This window comes from Callithrix jacchus, chromosome 3, assembly GCF_049354715.1.
Source record: "Callithrix jacchus isolate 240 chromosome 3, calJac240_pri, whole genome shotgun sequence".
NCBI lineage: Eukaryota > Metazoa > Chordata > Mammalia > Primates > Cebidae > Callithrix > Callithrix jacchus.
This window is the reverse complement of record NC_133504.1, coordinates 141,637,330-141,659,040: the sequence shown is the minus strand read 5'-3', so window position 1 is coordinate 141,659,040 and position 21,711 is coordinate 141,637,330. Positions and strand designations below refer to the sequence as shown.

Genomic DNA, 21,711 nt, shown 5'->3' with positions numbered 1-21,711 from the left:
TAGACAGTATGTCCAGGAAGGAAAATGGGTTTTCACGCATGTTTCTCACTGAAGTGTTTAATAGAGTGCTGAACCCAAAAATACCGTAGAAGAAGGCTACAACCTTTCACTGGGACAGGGATGTAAAAATAGGTTGGTCCCAATCCCATTATATTGTAGTTCTTCTTTTTTCCAGAAGACATTTTCACAAGATTAATCAAAATTTCGGAAGAAAGCCCACATCTACTTGCTTTTCAGTGCAATCACTTAATATAGTTCCATTTGCGGGGGTAACTACCCTTAAGCTTTCAAGTTTTGTGGAAGTTTACTCTTCTCTGGACATCTGTTACACAGGTAGCAAACTGTATCACAGTGACAGGACATTTTTTTAATTCAGAGAAAGCTTTAGAATAATTTAATTCTAGTGTCAATTAAACCTCCATGAAATGTATTTATTCCTAGGAATCCACACAGTATTCTAAGCTAAGAAAATCAAGCCCATGGGAGTTAACTGCTTTCCCTCAAACACTAGCAGAGAGGAATGTTAAAATTGGGTGACAAAAACCATCCAGTTACTCACCTCCTGGCTTGGTACAGGCACCTAGAAGGTTGACCACATTGAGATGATGACCAATATGAATGAGGATCTTGAGTTCAGACATGAGGGCTCGATGCTCACTGTGTGTTGCTCCTTCTACAAACACAGTACAAAGAGGGAAATCATAGGTGTGGACATTACCTTCAGGTTATTGGGGGCCTTCCCCTCCCTGCATGTCACTGTGCAGCTTACCCTCCAGGGGTAACACAGCTGTGACCTAGTTTACAGACCACATGCGTTTCCTCAAAAGTCAAGTATAAAGTCTATTTTCTTATATATATATATTAGAGACAGGATTTCACCACATTTGCCAGGCTGGTCTTGAAGTCCTGACCTCATGATCCACCCACCTCAGCCTCCCCAAGTGCAAAGTGTGGGGATTGCAGGTGTGAGCCACCCCACCCAGCCATAAAATTCATACTTTAAGTGAGCCAAAATGTTTGATATTTAAGGGAATCCATTGTGAAATCTTTTGTAAAGTGAAGAATACATCTGCAATGGAATCATGCCCAGATTCTCTTCTTTTACAAAACTGGATTTTTGCATTTCAAGTTCACTATGATTCTTAGGGTCTATCATTTTAGCGCTTCCTCATAAGGATGTGACAACATGTATTAAATATCTTCACATGTTAGAGGCTATACTGAATGTTTCAGCCAATCTGTGCCGATCTGTGTAAGCAAATTAGGGCCAGCTGGCAAGACCAGTTGGCACATGAGGCTGATGGCACTCAGACTATGTGTTTGATCCTATATGGATTGCTACACTTCCCTCAAATTCACAGGCACAGTCCACATCTCAGGCCCAGATAAGCCACCTCAAAATTACATACTCCCTTGGTCACAAGAGAAAAAAGGCAAATGGAGAAAGATAGCTTTGAAACGCACAAAACCTATTCACAAAGGGTCAGTGGCACTGTCTTCCTCAATGAAAGAATAAAGAAACTTTATTGTCTAACATCCTGAAATGAAAATGGCCAGAATGGAATTCCATTACTATTAGGATTAACAATTATTTATAAAGCTTTTAATTTTAAAAATATAACCCATTTTTTTCTAACACAACCATTCTTATTTTGCAAATTATCTTTTACATATGAACATCTTTTACATATTTCAATTCTAGAAAACATGCTATTTTTGCATTCCACTACTTTCCTTTCCCTGTCTCTAGATGGTCTATAATTATTTGATTCCACAATATATTAAGAAACCATTTTAATATAATCACAGTGCTTTTTTCCTGTAACCAGAACCACTAAATACAATTGTGTTGGCTGAGACCTGCACAAGGGTAACCAGGCAAGGAGGTGAAACCCATCCCCAACTTTGCTTGCCAGACCGTGCACCCTGGCATAAAGCCACAAAGGAGGATCCTTTTTCCAGTTTGCACAGGGCATCATTTAGGCTGGCTGCATGTGTGGCTAGTAGGCCCACCAAAGCACAAAGCGACTGACAGAAGCCTTGCAACCTGTTTAAAGCCTAGACAAAACAGATAGAGCACCATATAATTTTGCTTGTACCTTTTAACATTTTGACTGCTACTGTCCTGCAAGTTGCTGTCTTGTCAATTCCAAAGGCATCTGCTTCAATCACTTGGCCAAAGGCACCACGGCCAAGAGGCTTACCTAGAATCAACAACAATAGCAACAAGAAAACGGACTTGGATTATTTTACCACCAGAGTGATATGCAGAGGCGTCAACTAGATAGGGTGACCATGCATTCCAATTTAACATGGATAGTCCAGTTTACTCCTTTGTCTTGGCTTAATTACTTAATAATTCCCCCTTCGCTCCCCAAATGTCCTGCTTTGGATGACTACACAGGGACCCTACTTCTAAGTGGCTAAATGAATGATTATCCAAATTCAAGAGATGGAATTAATATTTTTAAACCAGAATCCAACATCTGAATAGACCACATTTGTAATCATTCTAATAGAGGAAGAGATGACCTGGTAAACACAACATCAAATTAATAGCAACTAAAAATGCACCTAGCTTCAGCCGGTCTCTGGGGAATTCCCATTTGCTGGCATCATAAGGCAGTCTTTCACAATGTTCGTCCAAGGGGAGTTCATCTGGATCCATGACGATGGACAAGTAGCCTGTCTTCAGTTCCCCTCCATTGGCCTGGAAAGCATCAATCCTTCCAGTCATATTCACACTGTTGTTTGGCTGTTGTTTTGTGTGCTTGTTATTGCTGTTTATCGGATCCTCATCCGTGTCTCATTTTCCAATAAAACTCATGGAGTTTGAGAGTGGTCCTATTATAACCCTGCTTCTGGTGTCCCCTTATCCCCCAAGGGAGCTCAGAATTAAGTTTCTAAAGCCTAACTACACTAGACAGTCCAAGCCCTTTTCCCCTCTAGTGGCTTCTATCAATTAAATCCCTGAGATCCAGCCAAAAGAAAGTGGGCAAGAATGTTATTGTATTGAAATTAAAATGTTCCCATTGAGCCAATAACAATGGGAAGACACAACTCAAAAAACCCCAGTCAGTTTTCATTAATCATGAGCACCAATGTGCATGGGCAGAAGGGAAATTATTTTGTTACCCGCTTAACGGTCCGTAGGATGATGACAAGAAGTAGCCAGAAGAACATGGCAATCACCGCTGTGCCTACTAGAATAATGATTTCCAAGTTCGTCTTTTCCTGGGCACCTGGAAAGACACAGTTGAATGAGTATCAACCAGTGGAAACTTACATACATACATATATATTATATATATATATATATATATTATTTTTTGGTAAAATGACAAATTTTAGCACTAAAGCAAGATCTCAAGCTTGCCAACTTGGAAAACTCCTGGAGGACAATAGTCACACACCCCTAACTTGGATGGAGTCTATAGAATTCTTTTTTAAAAAACCTAATGTTTATTTATTTATTTATTTTTAGAGACAGGGTTTCTCTCTCTGTTCTAAGCTGAAGTACCATGACACAATCACAGCTCACTGCAGCCTTCAACTCCTAGGCTCAAGCAATTCTCCCACCTCAGCCTCCCAAGTAGCTGGGACTACAGGTGCATACCACCAAACTCAGCTAATCTTCCTTTTGTTTTTTTAGAGACAAGGTCTCACTACATTGCCCAGGCTAGTCTCAAACTCCTGGCCTCAAGCCTTCCCCCTGCCTTGGCCTCCCAAAGTGTGGGCATTATAGGCATAAGCCACAACATCTGGCCTACAGAATTGTCAACGGAAAAGGTAAAGCTTGCAAAACACTGCTCATGAAAACTTACAAAAATACAATTCTAAAGTAATTAAGCATAGGAGTCGTAATGTCTTAAGAGCCAAACTTAGAAAGTGTTTAGAGAAAGAGCAGTCTTTGATGGAAAGAAAACGGATCATTCTTTACAGAGAAAAAAAATTGTATTTAAGGAAAACAAAAGTCTGCTTTTAAACTGATAGTCGATGTCTGAAAAAGGATCATATAAGAAACCAAAGAGGGAAATAAACCAAGCTTTTTGACCCGAGAGCTACTAATGACCACGTATCTACTACGCAGTCATCACTTTAAATATGCGGTTCAACTTAATCTCTTCGACAACTCTCAGTTTTCAGATGAAGAAACAGAAGATCAGCGAGGTTAAGTGACGTGATTGAGAGCACATAGCTAGTTGGTGGTTCAGTCAAGAGATAAAGAGGTCTGTCCACCATGAGCTAACCATTACCTACACTACCCTGTCCCTGTGTCAGGAGCATGAGTGAGGAAAAGATGAGCATATCACTCATGGCCTGGTAATGGGAGTTTCAAACCACTCGTGAAAAGAAAGAGAAGAGAAAACTAGAGGTCAGCAAGGAAAGCTGCAGATGCTCAGGGCTTCAGAGGACAGCTCTGAGGGGGAGAAACAAAATGCAGAAGCAGGCTTTCCACCAAGAGTGATTAGCAAAGAGATGATCAGAAAGCAATCATCACTTGAGGCCTCCCATCAGAAGAGTGCAAGGTGGATCAAACTGGGCCACAAGCTGTGCGGATGGCCCACTACAGCCTGGAGAGAGCAGAAGACAAGTGATAAACTGGTTTGCACAATAAGTAATACATTGCTTTTCAAAATAAAAGTTAACCATTGAGACACAAACACAAGTATGCTTGGAGTAAATTTTGTTTCTCTGGTGGTCCTAGGGAAGTAATTCTCTATTTACACGCACAGATTTAAGAGTCCAGTTGTATACAGAGGATGAAAAGATCCAAGAGTCTATATTCCATGTGTTTGTATATTAATATTCTCACTTGACATTTGGGAACCTAGCAGGAGTATTAAATATCTAGCTCTGCCTTTCTTAGCATTCACTCCAGGTAACAAGTAACTATAATCTCTCTGTTAGTGTTGCCTAGTTAGGCACCTGTAACCAGCTGCAGACCACTGGCAAGAGAGAATGCAGAGCATCAGAGAGAACCTAGCGGTCTCTCCGCGGATTTGCCCTAAAACATGAATCATTTTGGAAATGACAGAACTTCCACGAGCTTTGAAATCTTTATTTGCAAGTGTGGTTTATGAAATGCTAACAAGCTTATACATTTGAAAATATGTCAACATATGTAGATGCAATACTTGGCATCATAGATTTGGCAGAGTAAAGGGACCAAAATCTATAGACTTTGAGAGACAACTTAGAATGAGTTCATAGAAATCCATCGATTCTCCCTTCTATCACCATACATCTTTCTTACCCTTGAATACCATTGCTTTACCCATACAACACAGTTTTTTATTCTTCCCCCGGTGGGCTATTAAAAAGAAGCCATAGGAATCTACTTCTTAAGATAAAATATTCTGCTACAAATTAATTTTCCTATTCCACATCACTCCTGCATACACACATACTTAGATAAAAACCAAAAATTTTCCATGTCAGAAGAGCAATAGTCTATTGTTCACAAGTGAATCTTAATTATCTCTAGTTCAATTAAATCTCCGAACCCTTGTGACTATCTGGATAGTATTGACTGCCATGATTAGGCGGCAATTCTAATGTTTTTCCAAGTAAATATAAAGGCATCGTTTCTATAAGTGAATCAAGCCATTCAAACAAAGATAGAATCAGGGGGAGGAGGCTATTCATTCTGCCTGGCTAAGAATTTTCCACAGTAAGAACTACAGGAATAGGAAATGTGATGCAAGCAGAATTACAACAATATTAATTATGTTTGCTGGTTAAAAGAATACATGCTTACTGAGAAAATTTACAAAGTACAAATAACATTAAAAATCATTTGTAGTTGCCCTGCTCAAAGTGAATGTGTGTCTATAAGATATAAACTAATCTTTAAAAACTGCAGGATGTGTCTATGACTTCCCACTGACCTTCTGTTTTTCTTTTAAGTTCCAGGTTACATGTGCAAAATACTCATATTTGTTACATAGGTAAACATGTGCCATGGTGATTTGCTGCACCTATTAACCCATCACCTAGGTATTAAGTCCCACATGCATTAGCAATTTTTCCTGATGCTCTCCCTCTGCCCACCCCACAACAGGCCCCAGTGTGTGTTGTTCCCTTCCCTGTGACTATGTGCTCACAGCTCGCACCTGTGAGAACATGTGGTGTTTGATTTTCTGCTCCTGTGTTAGTTTGCTGAAGATAATGGCTTCCAGCTCCACCGTGCGGCTGCAAAGGACATGATTAGATTCCTTCTTATGGCTACATAGTATTCCATGGTATATATGTACCACATTTTCTTTATCCCACTGACCTTCTATTATGAAAAATGCCTCCACTTTTGCACAGCCAAGAACACTGCATGCCTGGCAGGTGTAGAGGCCTTCGTCCTCCTTCCTCACTCTGCGGATAGTAAGGTTCCGGTTCCCATCCTTCAATACAATGCCTAAGAGAGGAAGAAAATGATCATTCTCATTTGTGATGATGTGGTCTGTGAAGTTTTTCAGGGAAATTTGGAAAATATAAATGCCGCCCTTCATCTTGGTCTATTATCTAACTCTGTAAAGTCATGTGGGATATATTGCTGACTAATATCCTATAAGGCTTTCATGAGAACTCAACAAGGCCCCATATTCCAATTCTAAGTCTGTAAAATGAGCCAGGCCATGGACACCAATACTGCTTTTTTGCTACATTACATCAAGAAATAATATGGCATTTTGGATAGCAACCCTGGGAAAGTTCTGCAACCCAAGAGTGGTAGCCAAGTTCTATTTACCTGAGTCTTCTACAAGGGTCTCATTGTCTTTAAACCACATGATCTGTGGATGGGGGTTCCCAGATGCTGTGCATGAGACTTCGATGGTTTCACCGATACTCGTCGTCTGATTCTCTAGGTTTCCTGTGATCGTGGGTGCCACGCGCTCTAAACACACAAAAAGAGAATCACAGAACATGCAGCTATAAGTTTTTTGAACTGGTTCTAGTGTCAGCAAACTTTTAAACAGTTTAAATTTAGTGAAAAGGAACTTGTTGGTTTATTAAGCTAAAAATGTGCAGAAGTTGGTAACAGCACCACTGGTCACTGGGTAAAGTTCAGTGAAACAAGTCAGTCAGGACACTGCAAACAGATTAATGGCTTTTAACATTCATATTAGTGATACTAGCTGGTAACCCCACCACAAAAGAAAGGTTCAGAGTCACCTTTATGGATTTTTTCCTCTAATCAGACACAACCTTTCCAGGGGAATACTCCCACCCCATGAAAGTTCTAGTCAATAATACAGTAGAATTCCTTCATATTTCTCTTCGAAGTGCCAGACTTTAGTATCATTCAACAAATAATGCCTTGCATTAATTTGGCAATTCTTATAAAACTCATTGCTACAATTTGTGTTCCTCACATTGGTCTTTTGTAATGAACAGAATAGGACTGTTTGCATTATCTCACAGATGAAACAAACAAAGTTCCGGGATATTAAATGACTTGTCCATGTCCCTATAACTAAGTAAACAGTTGAACTGTTACTGAGTCTGGTGAGGCTAGAACACCAGTTCAGTGCTATTTCCACTAAAACACAAACAAAACAACAATACCCTCAGGAAGGTCATGGATTTAAAGAAAATGAAGCCCATGAGGATTTAACTGCACAAGAAAAATTTAGATTTATTCTTTCTTCAGATTATTAAAGTGCTGTGGAAATATCTTGTCCAAATCAACTGAACATCAAAAGGGATCATGCTGAAAAAATCTACTCCAATGCTTAGCAAAATGAGATTACCTCAACAGCATACCACATTGAAGTCTAAGCACATGTACTGGACTGCAGCCTACTTCTAGGAACAGATTTTAGGAAAACAAGTTAGGAGTCTTTAGGGAAGCAAACCAGCTAACTGAGCACATATTTTCTGAGCACAGCTAGGCCAGGAGTCTACTTCACATCTTTCTCTGAATTCATCCATAATCTTGAAGCCAGACCAGCCAACAGAAAGTCCATGGTCGTCTATGGGGTGTGACTAAACGGTCCCAGGGATGACTTGACCCCAAAGTATCTCTTCTTGTAACACCTTGGCCCTAAAACTAGCAAACTTTATGTTAGTGTCTGCCAGAAAGTACCTCTTCAAATATGCCAAGGCCTCTGATGATGACGTTATCCCTCTAAAACTGTGGTGTAGGTTAATTTACTTGGGCAATTTCCTTCCTAACAGTAAAAAAAAACAGAGGGCACATACATCCTAGGAATTGGAAAGGAACACCAAAAGGAGGAGAAGATGCAGAGAAGTGGCACAAAGAGATGCTCTCCAAATTCGCCCTGGGGTTTTCCCACAGACAGAGCTATGGCTGCCCAGCTTTGCATAAGGCATGAGGTTAGACAAGGGGTAGAGAGTGCCTCTATGAGGAATTTACAGAGCTAGCCACTCATTGAAGTGATCATCCCATTGACCCTAGGCTACGCTGAAGCATGTGGGATCACCCAGAGGTACAGATAGTGAATGTAGCTTCCTTCCCATGGAATCTTCTAGGTCCTAAACTCAGCCCATCATCCCACTCTTCATGCAGCAGGTGCCTTCTTGAGCACTTAGTGTATGCTGCTATGCTCTATGACTAGAGCTACAGCAGGGAGCAAAAGAGAGAACAATTCCTGTCCTCATGGACACAGCGACCTCACTGTGCTGTGAGTTCCCAGTGGTTGCCTGTGCTCTCCTCCTGTCCTTCACGTTCACTACTGTGAATTTCTGACACTCTCCTAGCTCATAGCAGGCATTCCACAAATATATGTCTACTTAAATAAATTAATGCCCGAGATAAAGTAGAAATTTTCCTGGTTCAAGCTAGTCCCTTACATATACTAGGGAATTACTCCATCACCATGGTTGGAAAGAACCATGTTATTTTCTCTTTTTAATACATCATTTCATTATTATTAGCTTCTTTCTGCCTCAACGACTTTTGGTGAGGAAGTGTGCACCGGTTTACAACATAAGCTCCTAGAGGACAGTAATCTTTGCATCGCACTTGAATTGCACTACATTGAAGGCATTCCAACTGCCTCTGCACGATGATCCAGAATTGTCTCCCTACCTAAGACTGTGAGCTGCCTGACCATGCAATGTCTTTTCTTGGTCTTCCTGTCTTGAGCAAAGCAGACATAGTCTCCTTGATCCTGCAAGGATACATTCTTGAGCTCCATGATCAAAATGTCATTTGTGCTATTGGAGAACATGGTGGCATTCAATTTCCAAGAAGTATCTAGGTTTTTGCAAACAGGTGTGGGCAACTCTCCCACGTGGACTGGCAGAGGCTGTGGGCCAAGCTTGTACCACGTGAGGTTCTCAAACGTAGATCGGTCTGCAGTGCACCACAAGGACACGCTCTCCTGCTCAGTGGGCTGTGTGCCAGGTTGCAAAGTAATTTCAGGACCCCCTAAAATGGAAAAGCCATAGTTACTAAATGGTGATTTAACTTGCTACAGCTCACTATCATCTTGTTGATTTCGGACTACTACCAAGTACCAAGAGAAGTGAAGCTCTGTCAGTCCCAGATGATGCACAACTTGACAAACAAACTAGACAATTCAGGTCCCAAAATATCTTATTTGGCCAAAAGGTATTACTTGAAAATGTAAACAAATTCCTCAGATATTTACCACATCTCCACTATGAGTTCTATGCAATGTTTAAGATTGTAAAAATCCAAAGCAAAATCTCCAATCCTAACAGAATTTTAACAATTAGGTCTTCATCAACACTAATGCTCAACGACACGAAAGCTACATTTATGCCAATGAATTAGCCCTGACTGAAATATTCCATTCAGCAGAGTCAGCTAAAGCTTATGCATAAAACTAAGATGCACAGGCAAAATCAGCAGCATTGGAAGGGCACTGCTCCTCTCTCATTCCGATCACCTCCAGAAAGCCCACCCTCATCAACTGTTCCACAGCAAGCCCACCAATATGTACTGAAGCTCAATAAGTCATGCACTGCATCATACTCTGAGGACTGGGACGTAATTGTTGTTTAAGGCATCTGTGAAACCATTCTCTCTCCAGTGAAGTGGGATGCACTGACTTCACATAAACCCAGGAGATACCTGAGGAGTTTCAATTTATGAATGAAACCATCAATGACCAATCCAAATCCTGTTTCCTAAATGCCATGCCACTCACATGAATGGCAAAAATAAGAGGGAATTACACAGCTTAGTAATCACTGTGTGAGTGATCCAACCCTCCAGAGAAGAGTACTTACTGATCACGTGGAAGGAGATCACCCTCTCTCCTCTCCCGACTTTGTTGACCGCTTCACATTTGTACAAAGCTGACACATTTGCCGCTTGGATAACAAGGGTACTTACAGTCTGTAGGGGGAAAAAACAAATCCCAGGCCATAAACAATGCAGGCTGTTTGTTCACAAGCACTCAGACCGAAGTCCAGCTGTCTCCACAATCACTACAACCTGCCTATGCCATTCCCACTGCTGCACTGATTGGACACTCTCGAATTTATGCAGTTACAGGTTGAGTCTTTCTTATTCAAAATGCTTGGGACCAAAAGTGTTTTGGATTTCGAATTTTTTCAAATTTTTGAATATTTGCATTGTTTCCTTACCAGCTGAGCATCTCTAATCAAATTCAAAGTGCTCCAACAAGCATTTCCTATGTCAGCACTCAAAAAGGTTCAGAATTTGGAGCATTTTGGATTTTGGGTTTTCAGATTTGGGATACTTATTCAACTTGTATAATTATGCTGCTGTGAAGCTCACACATTAGATTAAAAAGGACTTCAGAAACCATGAAACTAATGACATGTTTTAATATGACATGATCCACATATTTTCATTCTCATGTTTTAAAATCAAAATCACCTTATACAGATGCATAGATTTAATGTTTTATCTTTCTCCGATAAGCTAAAAATGTAAAGATGTTTTATCTTTCTCTGATAAGCTATTAATAAGTTAACAGTACCACTAAAAGTCAATGGTATTTTCAAAGTGACTTATATGCTATTATTTTATATCCAGACTATTTGATTATTAATCTCCAATATGCCTCACATATTATTGTACAATCTTCCATTAAAGAGAGACAAATTTTCAAATTTAAAAACTTTGAACTCACTTTGTTTTTTCCTTCAATTAGAGCAAATTGATTTTTATTGACTTCAATTTTATTTCCTCCCTGGAAGTCCTCCACATTTCTCCATTCTTCACAAGGGTATGGGTTTGTCACTGAGACAGCTTGGCTATGAGAAGGAGATAACAGAGCATGTTATCATTTAATTTTTCCTTCACTCAAATCAGGAATAAGGAAAAGATTCAGACTTTGGTTATTCTGTTCTTAGAAATAACTCCCAGTGCAGCCTACCACGGCAGAAGACTTGGCGCCAATTAAAAATAGGCATTGACAAGGAAAAGATTCTAGGTAGATTCATTCAGGATACAGGAGGGAAGCAGCTATTCTGGGAACAAACCTTCATTCATAAATTGGACCAACAAGACAATTCGAGTTAGTTGAGTTCAAAGGAAGGCAAGGAAACTTAGAAGCCACTGGGCTCCTTAAAGTAATTTCTCTGGAACCGTGGTCTCCGTGAAGGAAATGGTCAGTGGCTGAGGAAGAAGCTCGTAGTGGCCGTCTCAAAAACAACAACAGGAAGTGGACTGCGTAGGGTGTTGGTAGGTTGGCTGCTGCTCTTGTGTTTTTCCCTAAGGATGTCTGGACTTGTGTCAGATCATGATAAGCTGGGCCTGAGACCCTGAGGATTGGGGCTGGGTCAATCACTGCCTCTCATCTATCAGCACTTCCTCTGAGAGATAGATCTCACAGATAAGAAAGGGCGAGCTGGTATTCACCAATTGATTGGTATTGGGAGAAAAACCAAAGATTAGCAATTAGCAAACTGAGCAAATAGCCTGCGTTTGGAGAAATGTACCTCTGGGCTGACCTAACAAGGCTGAGCTTAGCTAAAGTAGGATACTCTAAGCAAAGACATCTCCTAAAATGGAAGACACAGAGAAAGATGGATAGATTCAGGGTACCCCTTAAGAGAAAGCTTTCTTCGGTTTAGGCTTCTCCGTTTAGGATGGAGTCATATCATAGCTCAGCTGTAAGAAATGCAAGGTGGCAGGAAAGCAAATAGCGTGTGGCCTTACTCACCCGGGCTTGTTGGGGCACTCTTCCTCCAATTGCCAATACCAGCGGATGCGATGCGGGGGAGGAACGGCATAGATCGTACACGTCAGCGTTTGAGTGGTGCCGTATTGGTAGGAATCCACAGGAGAGATCAGAGATTTCTCACCAATCTGGGGTGGAACTGAAGTTAGGAAAAACAGCTTTTGAATTGTCAATCAGCTTTGCAGAATGGGAAGCAGAGGATTTCAGAACTAAAGCTGACTTTGTTTAAGTATAATGATTTTGCTTCCACTTTCTTTTTCAAAGAACAACTAGATGTGGAAACGAGACCTGAGTTCTAGCAATACTCATAAAAACCACAACTAGCCATGCATGGGGGCTCATGCCTGTAATCATGCCTATAATCTCAGCATTTTGGGAAACTGAGGTAGGCAGATTGCTTAAGCTCAGGAGCTCAAGACCAGCCTGGGTCACATGGTGAGATCCCATCTCTATAAAAATAAAATAAAATAAAAATTACAATAAGCTAATAATAGTAATAATAAACTAACAAGCTGAATGGCTTCATGCAAGTCTTGAAATCCTGTGCTTCTCATCTGCATTACAGAACTAGTTCTCTCTGCCCCCTCAAGTCCACAAGATCAAGGCAAGGCTACAGAAAATAGCTGAGACAGCACAGTAAGTACATTTATTATTTGCCAAGCATTGTTCAAAGTGCTTTGCATGAATTCATTCGCTTAATCCACAACCACTATTACTGTCCTCAACTTTATACATGAGAAAAAATTAAACATAGAAAAGTTAAATGACTCTCCCAAGGTCACTCAGTTAACAAGCGGCAAAGCCTTGAACAAACCTAGACACTCTGACTTCTGAACCCGAATGCTTAAACCACCTCATGTTAAAGGAAGATGTAAATCTTTAGTGAATACATTCCTGCCACCATCATCTGAGTTTTTCATTCTCTCTCTTCCTCCCTTCCTCCCTCTCCATTCCCTTCTCTCTTCCCCTTTCTTCCTTCTCCTCTCTTTCCTGTCCTCCTTTCTTCACTCCCTTTTTCCTTTCTGTCTTTTTTTTTTCTTTGAGACGGAGTCTTGCTCTGTCGCCAGGCTGGAGTGCAGTGGCTCAATCTTGGCTCACTGCAACCTCCACCTCCTAGGTTCAAGCTATTCTTCCACCTCAGCCTCCCAAGTAGCTGGGACCACAGGCACATGCCACCATGCCCGGCTAATTTTTCTATTTTTAGTAGAGACAGGGTTTCACCATGTTAGCCAGGATGGTCTCGATCTCTTGACCTCGTGATCCACCCACCTCGGCCTCCCAAAGTGCTGGAATTACAGGTGTGAGCCACCATGCCCAACCTCCTTTCTATCTTTTTTGGCTGCAAAGTCAAAACTATCTCCTTATTACTGTCAACCTAAAGCCTCAGATGATGCTTTCAAGATTTGACTTCTTATTTATCTTTATTTCATATAGCAGAGTATATGCTAAAGTGAATCAAATATTTAGTGGCTTTGTGAACTGATAAAATGGGCTACCTGCTGTCCATGTTTTGTCTTTACTTCTTGTTCACTTCCTCCTCCCATCCTACTTATACACTTCCCAGTTCCTCCTCTCCCCAGTCCCCTACACCTACACAACTTCTAAGCAACCTTTCTGGAACCCGTTATCTTTAAAATATTCCCTGAAAAAAGAAATAAAGCCAAGCTCAGCAGGCATACAGAGGAGTATCAGGACACGTATGGAAGCACCTTAATGTCATGTGAAAACATCCTGAAATTTTAATATGCCATACCAGAAGGGAGAACAAAGAATTACAGCAGAGAAGCATTTCTCAAACTGTTTGGAGTGAGAGATTAACAAATTTGCTCTGGGGACAAAGGCAGCTGTGGTCAAATAGGTTCGTTAAACCTTGAATTCTCTGTCTGTCATCCTAGAGAACACCAATCTGCATTAGCATATTAAAGGTTCTGAGAAGTCCCGCAATGAAGAAGCCTGCTCAACATCTACACATCACCTTGGCACCTCTCACGCTCACCTGACCATGGCACCCTTCTCCCCACTCCATTCCAAACACTTCGTGCCATTTGGTTTCCGAACACAAAGTTCAAATCATCTTTAAATCGAAAACTTACTATCTTTCCTTTAGACTCAAAATCAGATCCTGAACTCCTGTCAAAAAAGAAAACAAGATTCCAACCAGGCCAACAGTGTCAACTTCAAAAGCCTTCAGAGTTGGAATCCACCTGTACATCACTGACACATCAACTACAATATCAAACTAGAAGCTTTGCACAAAATCCAAGGAGAAGGGTCTTACACATCTGCATACCAGGTGGGCAATTCCGTGAGAGGGGAACAATGGTAGTATAACTTAGCTTGACAACTGTCCCTATGGGCATTCTTATTTCACAGCATTTCGTGATCGAGGGTATTGCTACTTTAATCTTGCATTTCCCACCATAAAGCCCATTTACATGGCCTCTTAAACAAACATGGCCAGAGCACACGGTCCTACATTTCAGCTTCACCGCCCCAGATGACTTTTGTACAAAGGCCCAGCCATGATGTGAGTGAAGCAGCAGGAGGCAGAGGAATGGTGGCTTGGCTGAGTAGGAAGACAACATATCATAACAAATCTTGGGCGGAGAGGAAAACTGAATGGACTCACCATACACAACCAGAGAGACCACGTGGCTCTGCTTCTCCTTTGAAATGGGATTGGTAAGGATGACAGTGTATTTTCCTGTGTCTTTTTCACTCACTTCCATAATCGTCAGTACATGCCCCACTTTAATTGTGTGGTTGGACTCAAGGGGCATTCCATTTTTATACCTATGAACAAGAATTCTCAGCAATTAGTACAGTCGAAGGATTTACTCTCACAAGAAATGATGCTTTGCATTTATTTCCAGTAGTTACCATTTTATTTCAGGAGGTGGATAACCAAGGTACTTCACAGGGATTCTGACACGCTCCCCCACCGTGGCTTCCACCAAAGATTCCATGCCACTACCAAAAGCAACAAAAGGTTTTTCTGGAAGAAAATAAAATAATTATTCTCATAAATGTCAACTTCCTGTAAATGGTCATTTGGTTTAGTTTTTTATTTTAAGTGAGAAGTCAAAGACCTTGAGGATCTGAGCAGTTGCAGTTCCAAGATTCCCTCTGGGTCACAGTCCAGCTTCTCCCCCACCTCTTGTGCTTCTCCCCCACCTCCGGTGTTTTTCCCACACCGCTTGTGTTTGTGTTGCTTTTCTCTCCCCGCTAGCACACTCCCACAAGCCTAGTGATTTCTCAAGTCTCAGCTCAAACACCTGTTCCTCTGTGCAGCTTTCTCTAAGTGCCCCAGGGATGCCTGGGTGCTCCTTCTCCTGTGCTCCCATGATACCCTCCACACACCTCTTCCACCAAGTGTTAATAGGCCTCAGACCTCCGCTTTATCTACACCATCCTTTAGTCTCAGGTTTAAAGTATCATTCATGTACCTCCAAAAGTTGTATCTTCTCCTGCCCTGACTCCTGTGGGTTCCAGGTTGATATATTAAGTATCTCCACTTGAATGTTTAACAGGCATCTGCAGATAAACACACCTAACACCGTTTCCCTAAATCTCACTGCCTCCTCGATCTTTGCCATCTCAGTAAATAACACCACCATTTACTCAGTTGCTCATGCTCACAACCGAGTCATCTTCCACTGTTTATCCCTTTTACTCCACAATCAATGAGTTGATCAGCAGATCCTTTTCACTCTACCTTCAAAACATATCCAGAATCAGATCACTTCTCACTACTTCTACCTCAACGACCCTTGTCCAAGCCACCCCTCAACTCTCACCTGGATGATTTCAATTGGCCTCCCAACTGACCTCCTTATTTCTGCCCCTATTTCCCTAAAGTATTCTGGAGGACAAGAGTAATTCTATAAAAACATAAGCCAGAGCATGACTCTCTGGGCATTTTGACAAGAGCATCTCGGCAAGTGAAATAATTTAAATAAATTTAGGACACAGTGATTTCTATTTTGTTCATTCAAAAGAAACTTTCAAGTTCTTGCTAGGGATGTCACATGACCTAGAGGTCAAAAGCACAGCTTTGTAGTCAGGAACTTGAGTTCCAACATCAACTTCGAAGGTGAGACGAGTTAATGAAGTAGGTGCTCACTAAATCATACTTGTTATTGCCACTTTCATAACTCAAATAAATAGTATTACCGAAGGAATCTTTTAAATTTCATTTTATTGACACAGTCTCATAAAATCCAAAATCCTTTCCAAGCCTTGTAAGTAGGATGCCACACAAATTATCATGTAAACTCAGATATAGATGTAAATGAAAGAAAGTAAACAAAAAATTAAGATGATTTACTCAAAGCCAGTTCAATTTAGTTCCAGTTCAGTGCCAGTTGACCCTTGAACAACACAAATTTGAACTGCATGAGTCCACCCATAAGCAGATTTTGTTCCACCTCTGCCACCCCCGAGACAGCAAAACCATCTCCTCCTCTTCCCCCTTTTCCTCAGCCTACTCAAAATGAAGACAAGGATGAAGACCTTTATCATGATCCACTCACATTTAATGAATAGTAAATATATTTTCTTTTCCTTATGATTTTCTTAACATTTTCTTTTATCTAGCTTTATTGTAAGAATACATTATATAATACAAATAAACAAAATATGTGTTAACTGATTGTTTATGTTATCAGTAAGGCTTCCAGTCAACAGTAGGCTATTTGTTACATTTTGTGGAAGTCAAAAGTTATACCTTAGTTTTTTGTTTTTTTTTTTGTTTTTTTTTTTTGAGAAGGAGTTTCCCTGTTGTTGCCCAGGCTGGAGTGATCTTGGTTCACTGCAACCTCCCAGGTTCAAGCAATTCTCCCGCCTCAGCCTGCTGAGTAGCTGGGATTACAGGTACCCCCCACCACGCCCAGCTAAATTTTGTAGTTTTAGTAGAGACGGGGGTTTCACCATGTTGGCCAGGCTGGTCTTGAACTCTTGACCCCAGGTGATCCACCCACCTCAGCCTCCCAAAATGCTGAGATTACAGGCGTCAGCCACTGTACCCAGCCTATACATGGATTTTTGACTGCAGAAGAGGGTCAGTTTCCCAACCCCTGAGTTATTCACAGGTCAGCTGTATGTTGCCAAATGTTTCCCCAGTCTGCAAAGCTCATGCTTATTTAAGTAGGCCTCTCAGCCTTGCAATAAAGTGAAAATTTTAAAACTACCTTACCTAATACTAATTATAGTAACCTAATAGCAGCAACAATTATAGCAAGTAATATGAAGTGAGCACTTAATATACACCAGCACGTCTCATCTTCAAAGTTGAGGTTTGAACCCAAGTTCCTGACGACAAAGCTACGCTCTTGACGTCCAGATCATGTGGCCTCCCTAACAAGAAGAACTCAAAAGTATCTTCCAAATGAACAAAATAGGAATCACTAAGTGACCTACATTTATTTAAATTATCTCACTTGTCAAGGCACAGAATAATTTCCAAGGAGACCATAGCTTACCATGGACTCTGACAAATGTGCTGTTCTTCTTGGTCATCAGCCCACTGGATGCTGCACAGGTGTACAATCCTTGGTCACTCCGGGTTACACCATCTATAATTAAGGTGCTCAAAAATTTCTTCATCTCACTCCCAGACTGGGTTTTTAGGTCTCGGTTTACAAGTTTCTTATGTTGATGCTGAAAAAAGAGTTGAATGAACAACCAAAGCATGGCATAACATTAACCAATAGCTTCTAGTTACCCACAGAATTTAATATTAGCCTTTGGTAAACATTATTTAATGCTAATAATAGGGACACTGGAACTTTCAACCTCATGTAGACAACAAATATATTTGATTTCAGCAGAAATAAATGGAACAAATTGAATTAGGATTTTTAAAACCTCACATGGTGAAAATGAGATGGATATACACTGCAGAAACATCAGCAAATGTGATCAATGTTTAAAGCGCAGGTATATCTCATGCCACTTCTTAAAGAGAAATTCCCTTAAAGGGAATGTAAATCAAAAACTTTGGAGAACAGAGAAATGATATAATGTGGAAGGATGTAATCACCTAGAGAAAACTGATATTCATAGCCTGACAAAATTCCTGGTATTTCACCTTTTTTGTGGGTGCTATCTCTTCTGCAATTCTCTTAAAATATGTGTGTGTGTATATGTGTGTGTGTGTGTCTGTGTGTGTGTGTTTGTGTGTGTTTTAAGGCTCTTATATTTTATCTAGCCAAAGAGGCCCCTATCTCTCAAGCAAACTTCATTGGGGCTTATTATCTAAGTGTTTGGAGGTCTGGCTTTGATCACTAGTGTTACCTTCAAGGAAGGGTATTCCCAGTTGAAGTCAATCCCCACGTTTAGTTCAGTTCTTGCTGTACAATTTAAGACAAGCTTTTCTCCAACAGACAGCTCAATTCCATGAGATGGACTCAGAACCACATCATAAATCCTGTATCCTAGAGCAAGGAAATTGAAAAAAACAGAAGATGAGAGAGAAAATAAGCCTATAACTTTGCACAAGGTTATTTTTTAAAGGAATGCAACTTTAAAATGTGAGACATTGTTTTTCCCTGCAGGCCTCACCAATACTTGGTAGCTCCCAGCAAAAAGGCCAGCAGAGCTTTACAAAGTACTATCTTCAGAGACCACAAAGATATTGTAAGCCAGTGGATAGAAAAGTAGTAAACTTTCAGTGGTCAGTAGCCCTAGGTCAGTAGGGCTAGCTTTAGCAAACTGCTGAACGTTCCATAAAATAGGCACAATTAAGATCATTGATAGTAAGCAATGTTCTGAACATTGAAATTTTCATAAAATGTGCTTCAATAATAGCATTCATTTTCATCCTTTTTTAAAAAAAATTTCCTTTTCATCCTTGATCTTGGCAAGAAAAGAGACAACCTCAATTGCACCTGGGTTTATTTGGCAGAGAAGGGCAGATGAACTGCCCAGCACCATATCCTGAGTTCTTATACTTTTCAATATCCTTTTTCATTGTACATCTTAATCTCCAAGATCTTAATACAGGGAGTTACTCTTTACTGTCTGTTATTAATGATATGGAAAGGAACTGTCCTCTTACCTACAACCACAACTATGTACATAATAGACTGGTAACTTTCATCATTAATTTTTGCTTCACAGAAGACCATGCCAGCATAGCTGATCATGTAGCTGGGAATAGTAAAGCCCTTCTTGCTGTCCCAGAAAATTCTGTTGCCATCAGGAACAAACCTCTTTTCTGGATACCTCTGGGTAATAAAAAGAAATATCAAATATTTAATCCAGTACCAAAAATGAGAGCCATGTATGACTGAAGAATTCGTCTTATTTTTAAGAATACCAATTCATTGTATTCATTGTATTTGACCCTTCCTAAAGGAACTTTAAAACTCATTGTAAATATTATAAACAGACTTCCCATCTTAATATTAGCTTAAAATTATAAAAACTTAAGAGACAATTGAAGGAGATGCAACTTACTGCACAAAGTGACACGTTGAGATTTGAAATGGACCCAAGACATGGAATCACCACAGTTTTGTTTTTGTTCTCAGTAATGTACACGACTCCATGTTGGTCACTAACAGAAGCAATAAATGGAGATCTGTAATCTAGAAGAAAATTTAGTTCCTTTAGTGAGTTAACAATATTTACTAGAAAAGTTGGTCATTTTTCAGGTTCCTAAACTCTAACCAGACAAGTGAATGACTGAAAGTAACGCCTCACACAAGCAAAGTCATCCACAGATTGTTCTGTTGATAGACACCTGGCTACAAGTATGTGCTACAGGAGGGTGTGTGTGTGTGTGTGTGTGTGTGTGCACATGCATATGTATATATTTGTGTATATAAAAATTTTGAAATAACTCCCAATTGAGATTGACTCCTTTCACAAGGTTTATTGACAAGTAGAATATATTTTTATGAATTTCACATTTTAAAAGATTAATCATTATACTTTTTTCAAAATGAAGAATAATATTTACTTTAAAATTTAAAGTTAAATCTGTACACTTTACTGACAAGTTTTACTGATGTTCAAAAAACTAATACGCTCTCTCTTTAGGTAAATAATGTAGATGCCATGAAAACAAATGAATGGATCCTAAAGGATCTTTAGATTAACAGGAAACAACTAACAATTTTGAATTCAGTGATTCGAGATAATCTTTTACATTAGCATTTTAAGATTCTGGACACCAGGGATATGATTCTTTCTAAAAATCATGTTTAATAGTGATTGCATTTCGTTTAACATTTAGGAGTCATTGATATCTTCAATGACAAACATCTGAAAAGCTACCATTCCAAAGACTGAGAAGAAAACTGAAGAGATTCTGGCCAGGTGCAGGGGCTCACACCTGTAATCCCAACACTTTGGGAGGCTGAAGGGGGCAGATCACTTGAGGTCAGGTGTTTGAGACGAGCCTGGTCAACATGGCAAAACCCCATCTCTACTAAAAATACCAAAAAAAACTAGCCGGGCATGGTGGCACGTGCTTATCATCTCAGCTATTTTGGAGGCAGAGGCAGGAGATCAGTTGAACCTGGGAGGCCAAGGCTGCAGTAGGCTGAAATAGTGCCACTGCTCTTCAGCCTGAGCAACAAGAGCAAAACTCCATCTCGAAAAAAAAAAAGATTTTGAGGCCATTCAAACATTACTCATCCAATGTTAACACACTGCTGGAAAACTTGTCCATTTCCCAGAGATAGAGACGATGTGGTGTGGAGTCATGCTTGAAGTCTCAGAGAGATAGCATTTCACATTGCTATGCCCAACACATCTGATCAAGCATTTTCAGAGTGCTTCATAACAGTGAGTCAAAGAGAAGAAAGAGTTAATTAAACCACGGGGGGACAAAGGCAGCTAATTCCCTGCAACAGCAGAAGTTTGATTTCCTTCCCAGCTGGATAGCACAGAAAAGCAGCCAATCTAGCCCACCACATGCCATAGCCATTATCTTATAAGGCCAGGGCTGACTTCCTGGCTCCATCCATTGCTGAAGAGAATGGGGTCAGAAGACTAGGGAAGTAAGGTGGGGATCGGAGGGGACATTAAACACCTATCCATAGAGAATACTTTAGTGTTTCCTTTCCCATTGTTTAACTTCATGGCCAAAATCTTGGACAGCCCAACTCCTAGAACTTTAGGCTTAGACAGGAAGCAGAATTTAATGGTATACCGAAAGACAGGCAGCGTACCAGTAAACAGTGCTAAGGATTGCTACTTCTTAGTATTGCCTACCTTTCATCCAGATGTTATGAAGTGTTACATAACTTGCTTACAGAACAAGCCTTTGGAAATTAAATTAACCCTTTGACGTAACACTAAACCTGTTTAGTAAATCAATTCTATTTCAGTATCTCAAAAGAAGGAAATAAACAAAAGAAACCCAAACAACCACCCATCCTCTCAAAATAAAATATTTACTGAAATTCATGAAATGAATTTTCACATGTCTCCAAGTTTCCTGACTTAGGGAGAAGTAAATAATGAGATATTATGGGGGAGGTTCATCTTGTAGTATTTCCAGACAGGCTAAAAGCAGGAAATCCTCGCCCTCGTCTGACAGAGCTGCATCTCCCAAGAC

At 40.3% G+C, this 21,711-nt stretch overlaps 1 protein-coding gene across 3 annotated transcripts in view; it reads right to left on the bottom strand.

Moving 5' to 3' along the window:
* KDR (kinase insert domain receptor) overlaps positions 1-21,711 on the bottom strand; it is a 47,880-nt gene that overhangs the window by 17,541 nt on the left and 8,628 nt on the right. For all 3 annotated transcript variants that reach the window (XM_002745820.6, XM_078367974.1, XM_008993343.4), the window contains exons 4-19: positions 19,602-19,732; positions 19,201-19,369; positions 18,438-18,577; positions 17,624-17,801; positions 15,024-15,138; positions 14,773-14,936; positions 12,126-12,282; positions 11,091-11,214; positions 10,219-10,327; positions 9,050-9,391; positions 6,746-6,892; positions 6,281-6,412; positions 3,136-3,242; positions 2,575-2,710; positions 2,100-2,204; positions 560-673 (exon numbers count right to left, since the gene is read on the bottom strand). In XM_002745820.6, the coding sequence (XP_002745866.2) occupies positions 560-673; positions 2,100-2,204; positions 2,575-2,710; positions 3,136-3,242; positions 6,281-6,412; positions 6,746-6,892; positions 9,050-9,391; positions 10,219-10,327; positions 11,091-11,214; positions 12,126-12,282; positions 14,773-14,936; positions 15,024-15,138; positions 17,624-17,801; positions 18,438-18,577; positions 19,201-19,369; positions 19,602-19,732 (2,370 nt within the window). The remainder of the gene's footprint in view (positions 1-559; positions 674-2,099; positions 2,205-2,574; positions 2,711-3,135; positions 3,243-6,280; positions 6,413-6,745; positions 6,893-9,049; positions 9,392-10,218; positions 10,328-11,090; positions 11,215-12,125; positions 12,283-14,772; positions 14,937-15,023; positions 15,139-17,623; positions 17,802-18,437; positions 18,578-19,200; positions 19,370-19,601; positions 19,733-21,711) is intronic.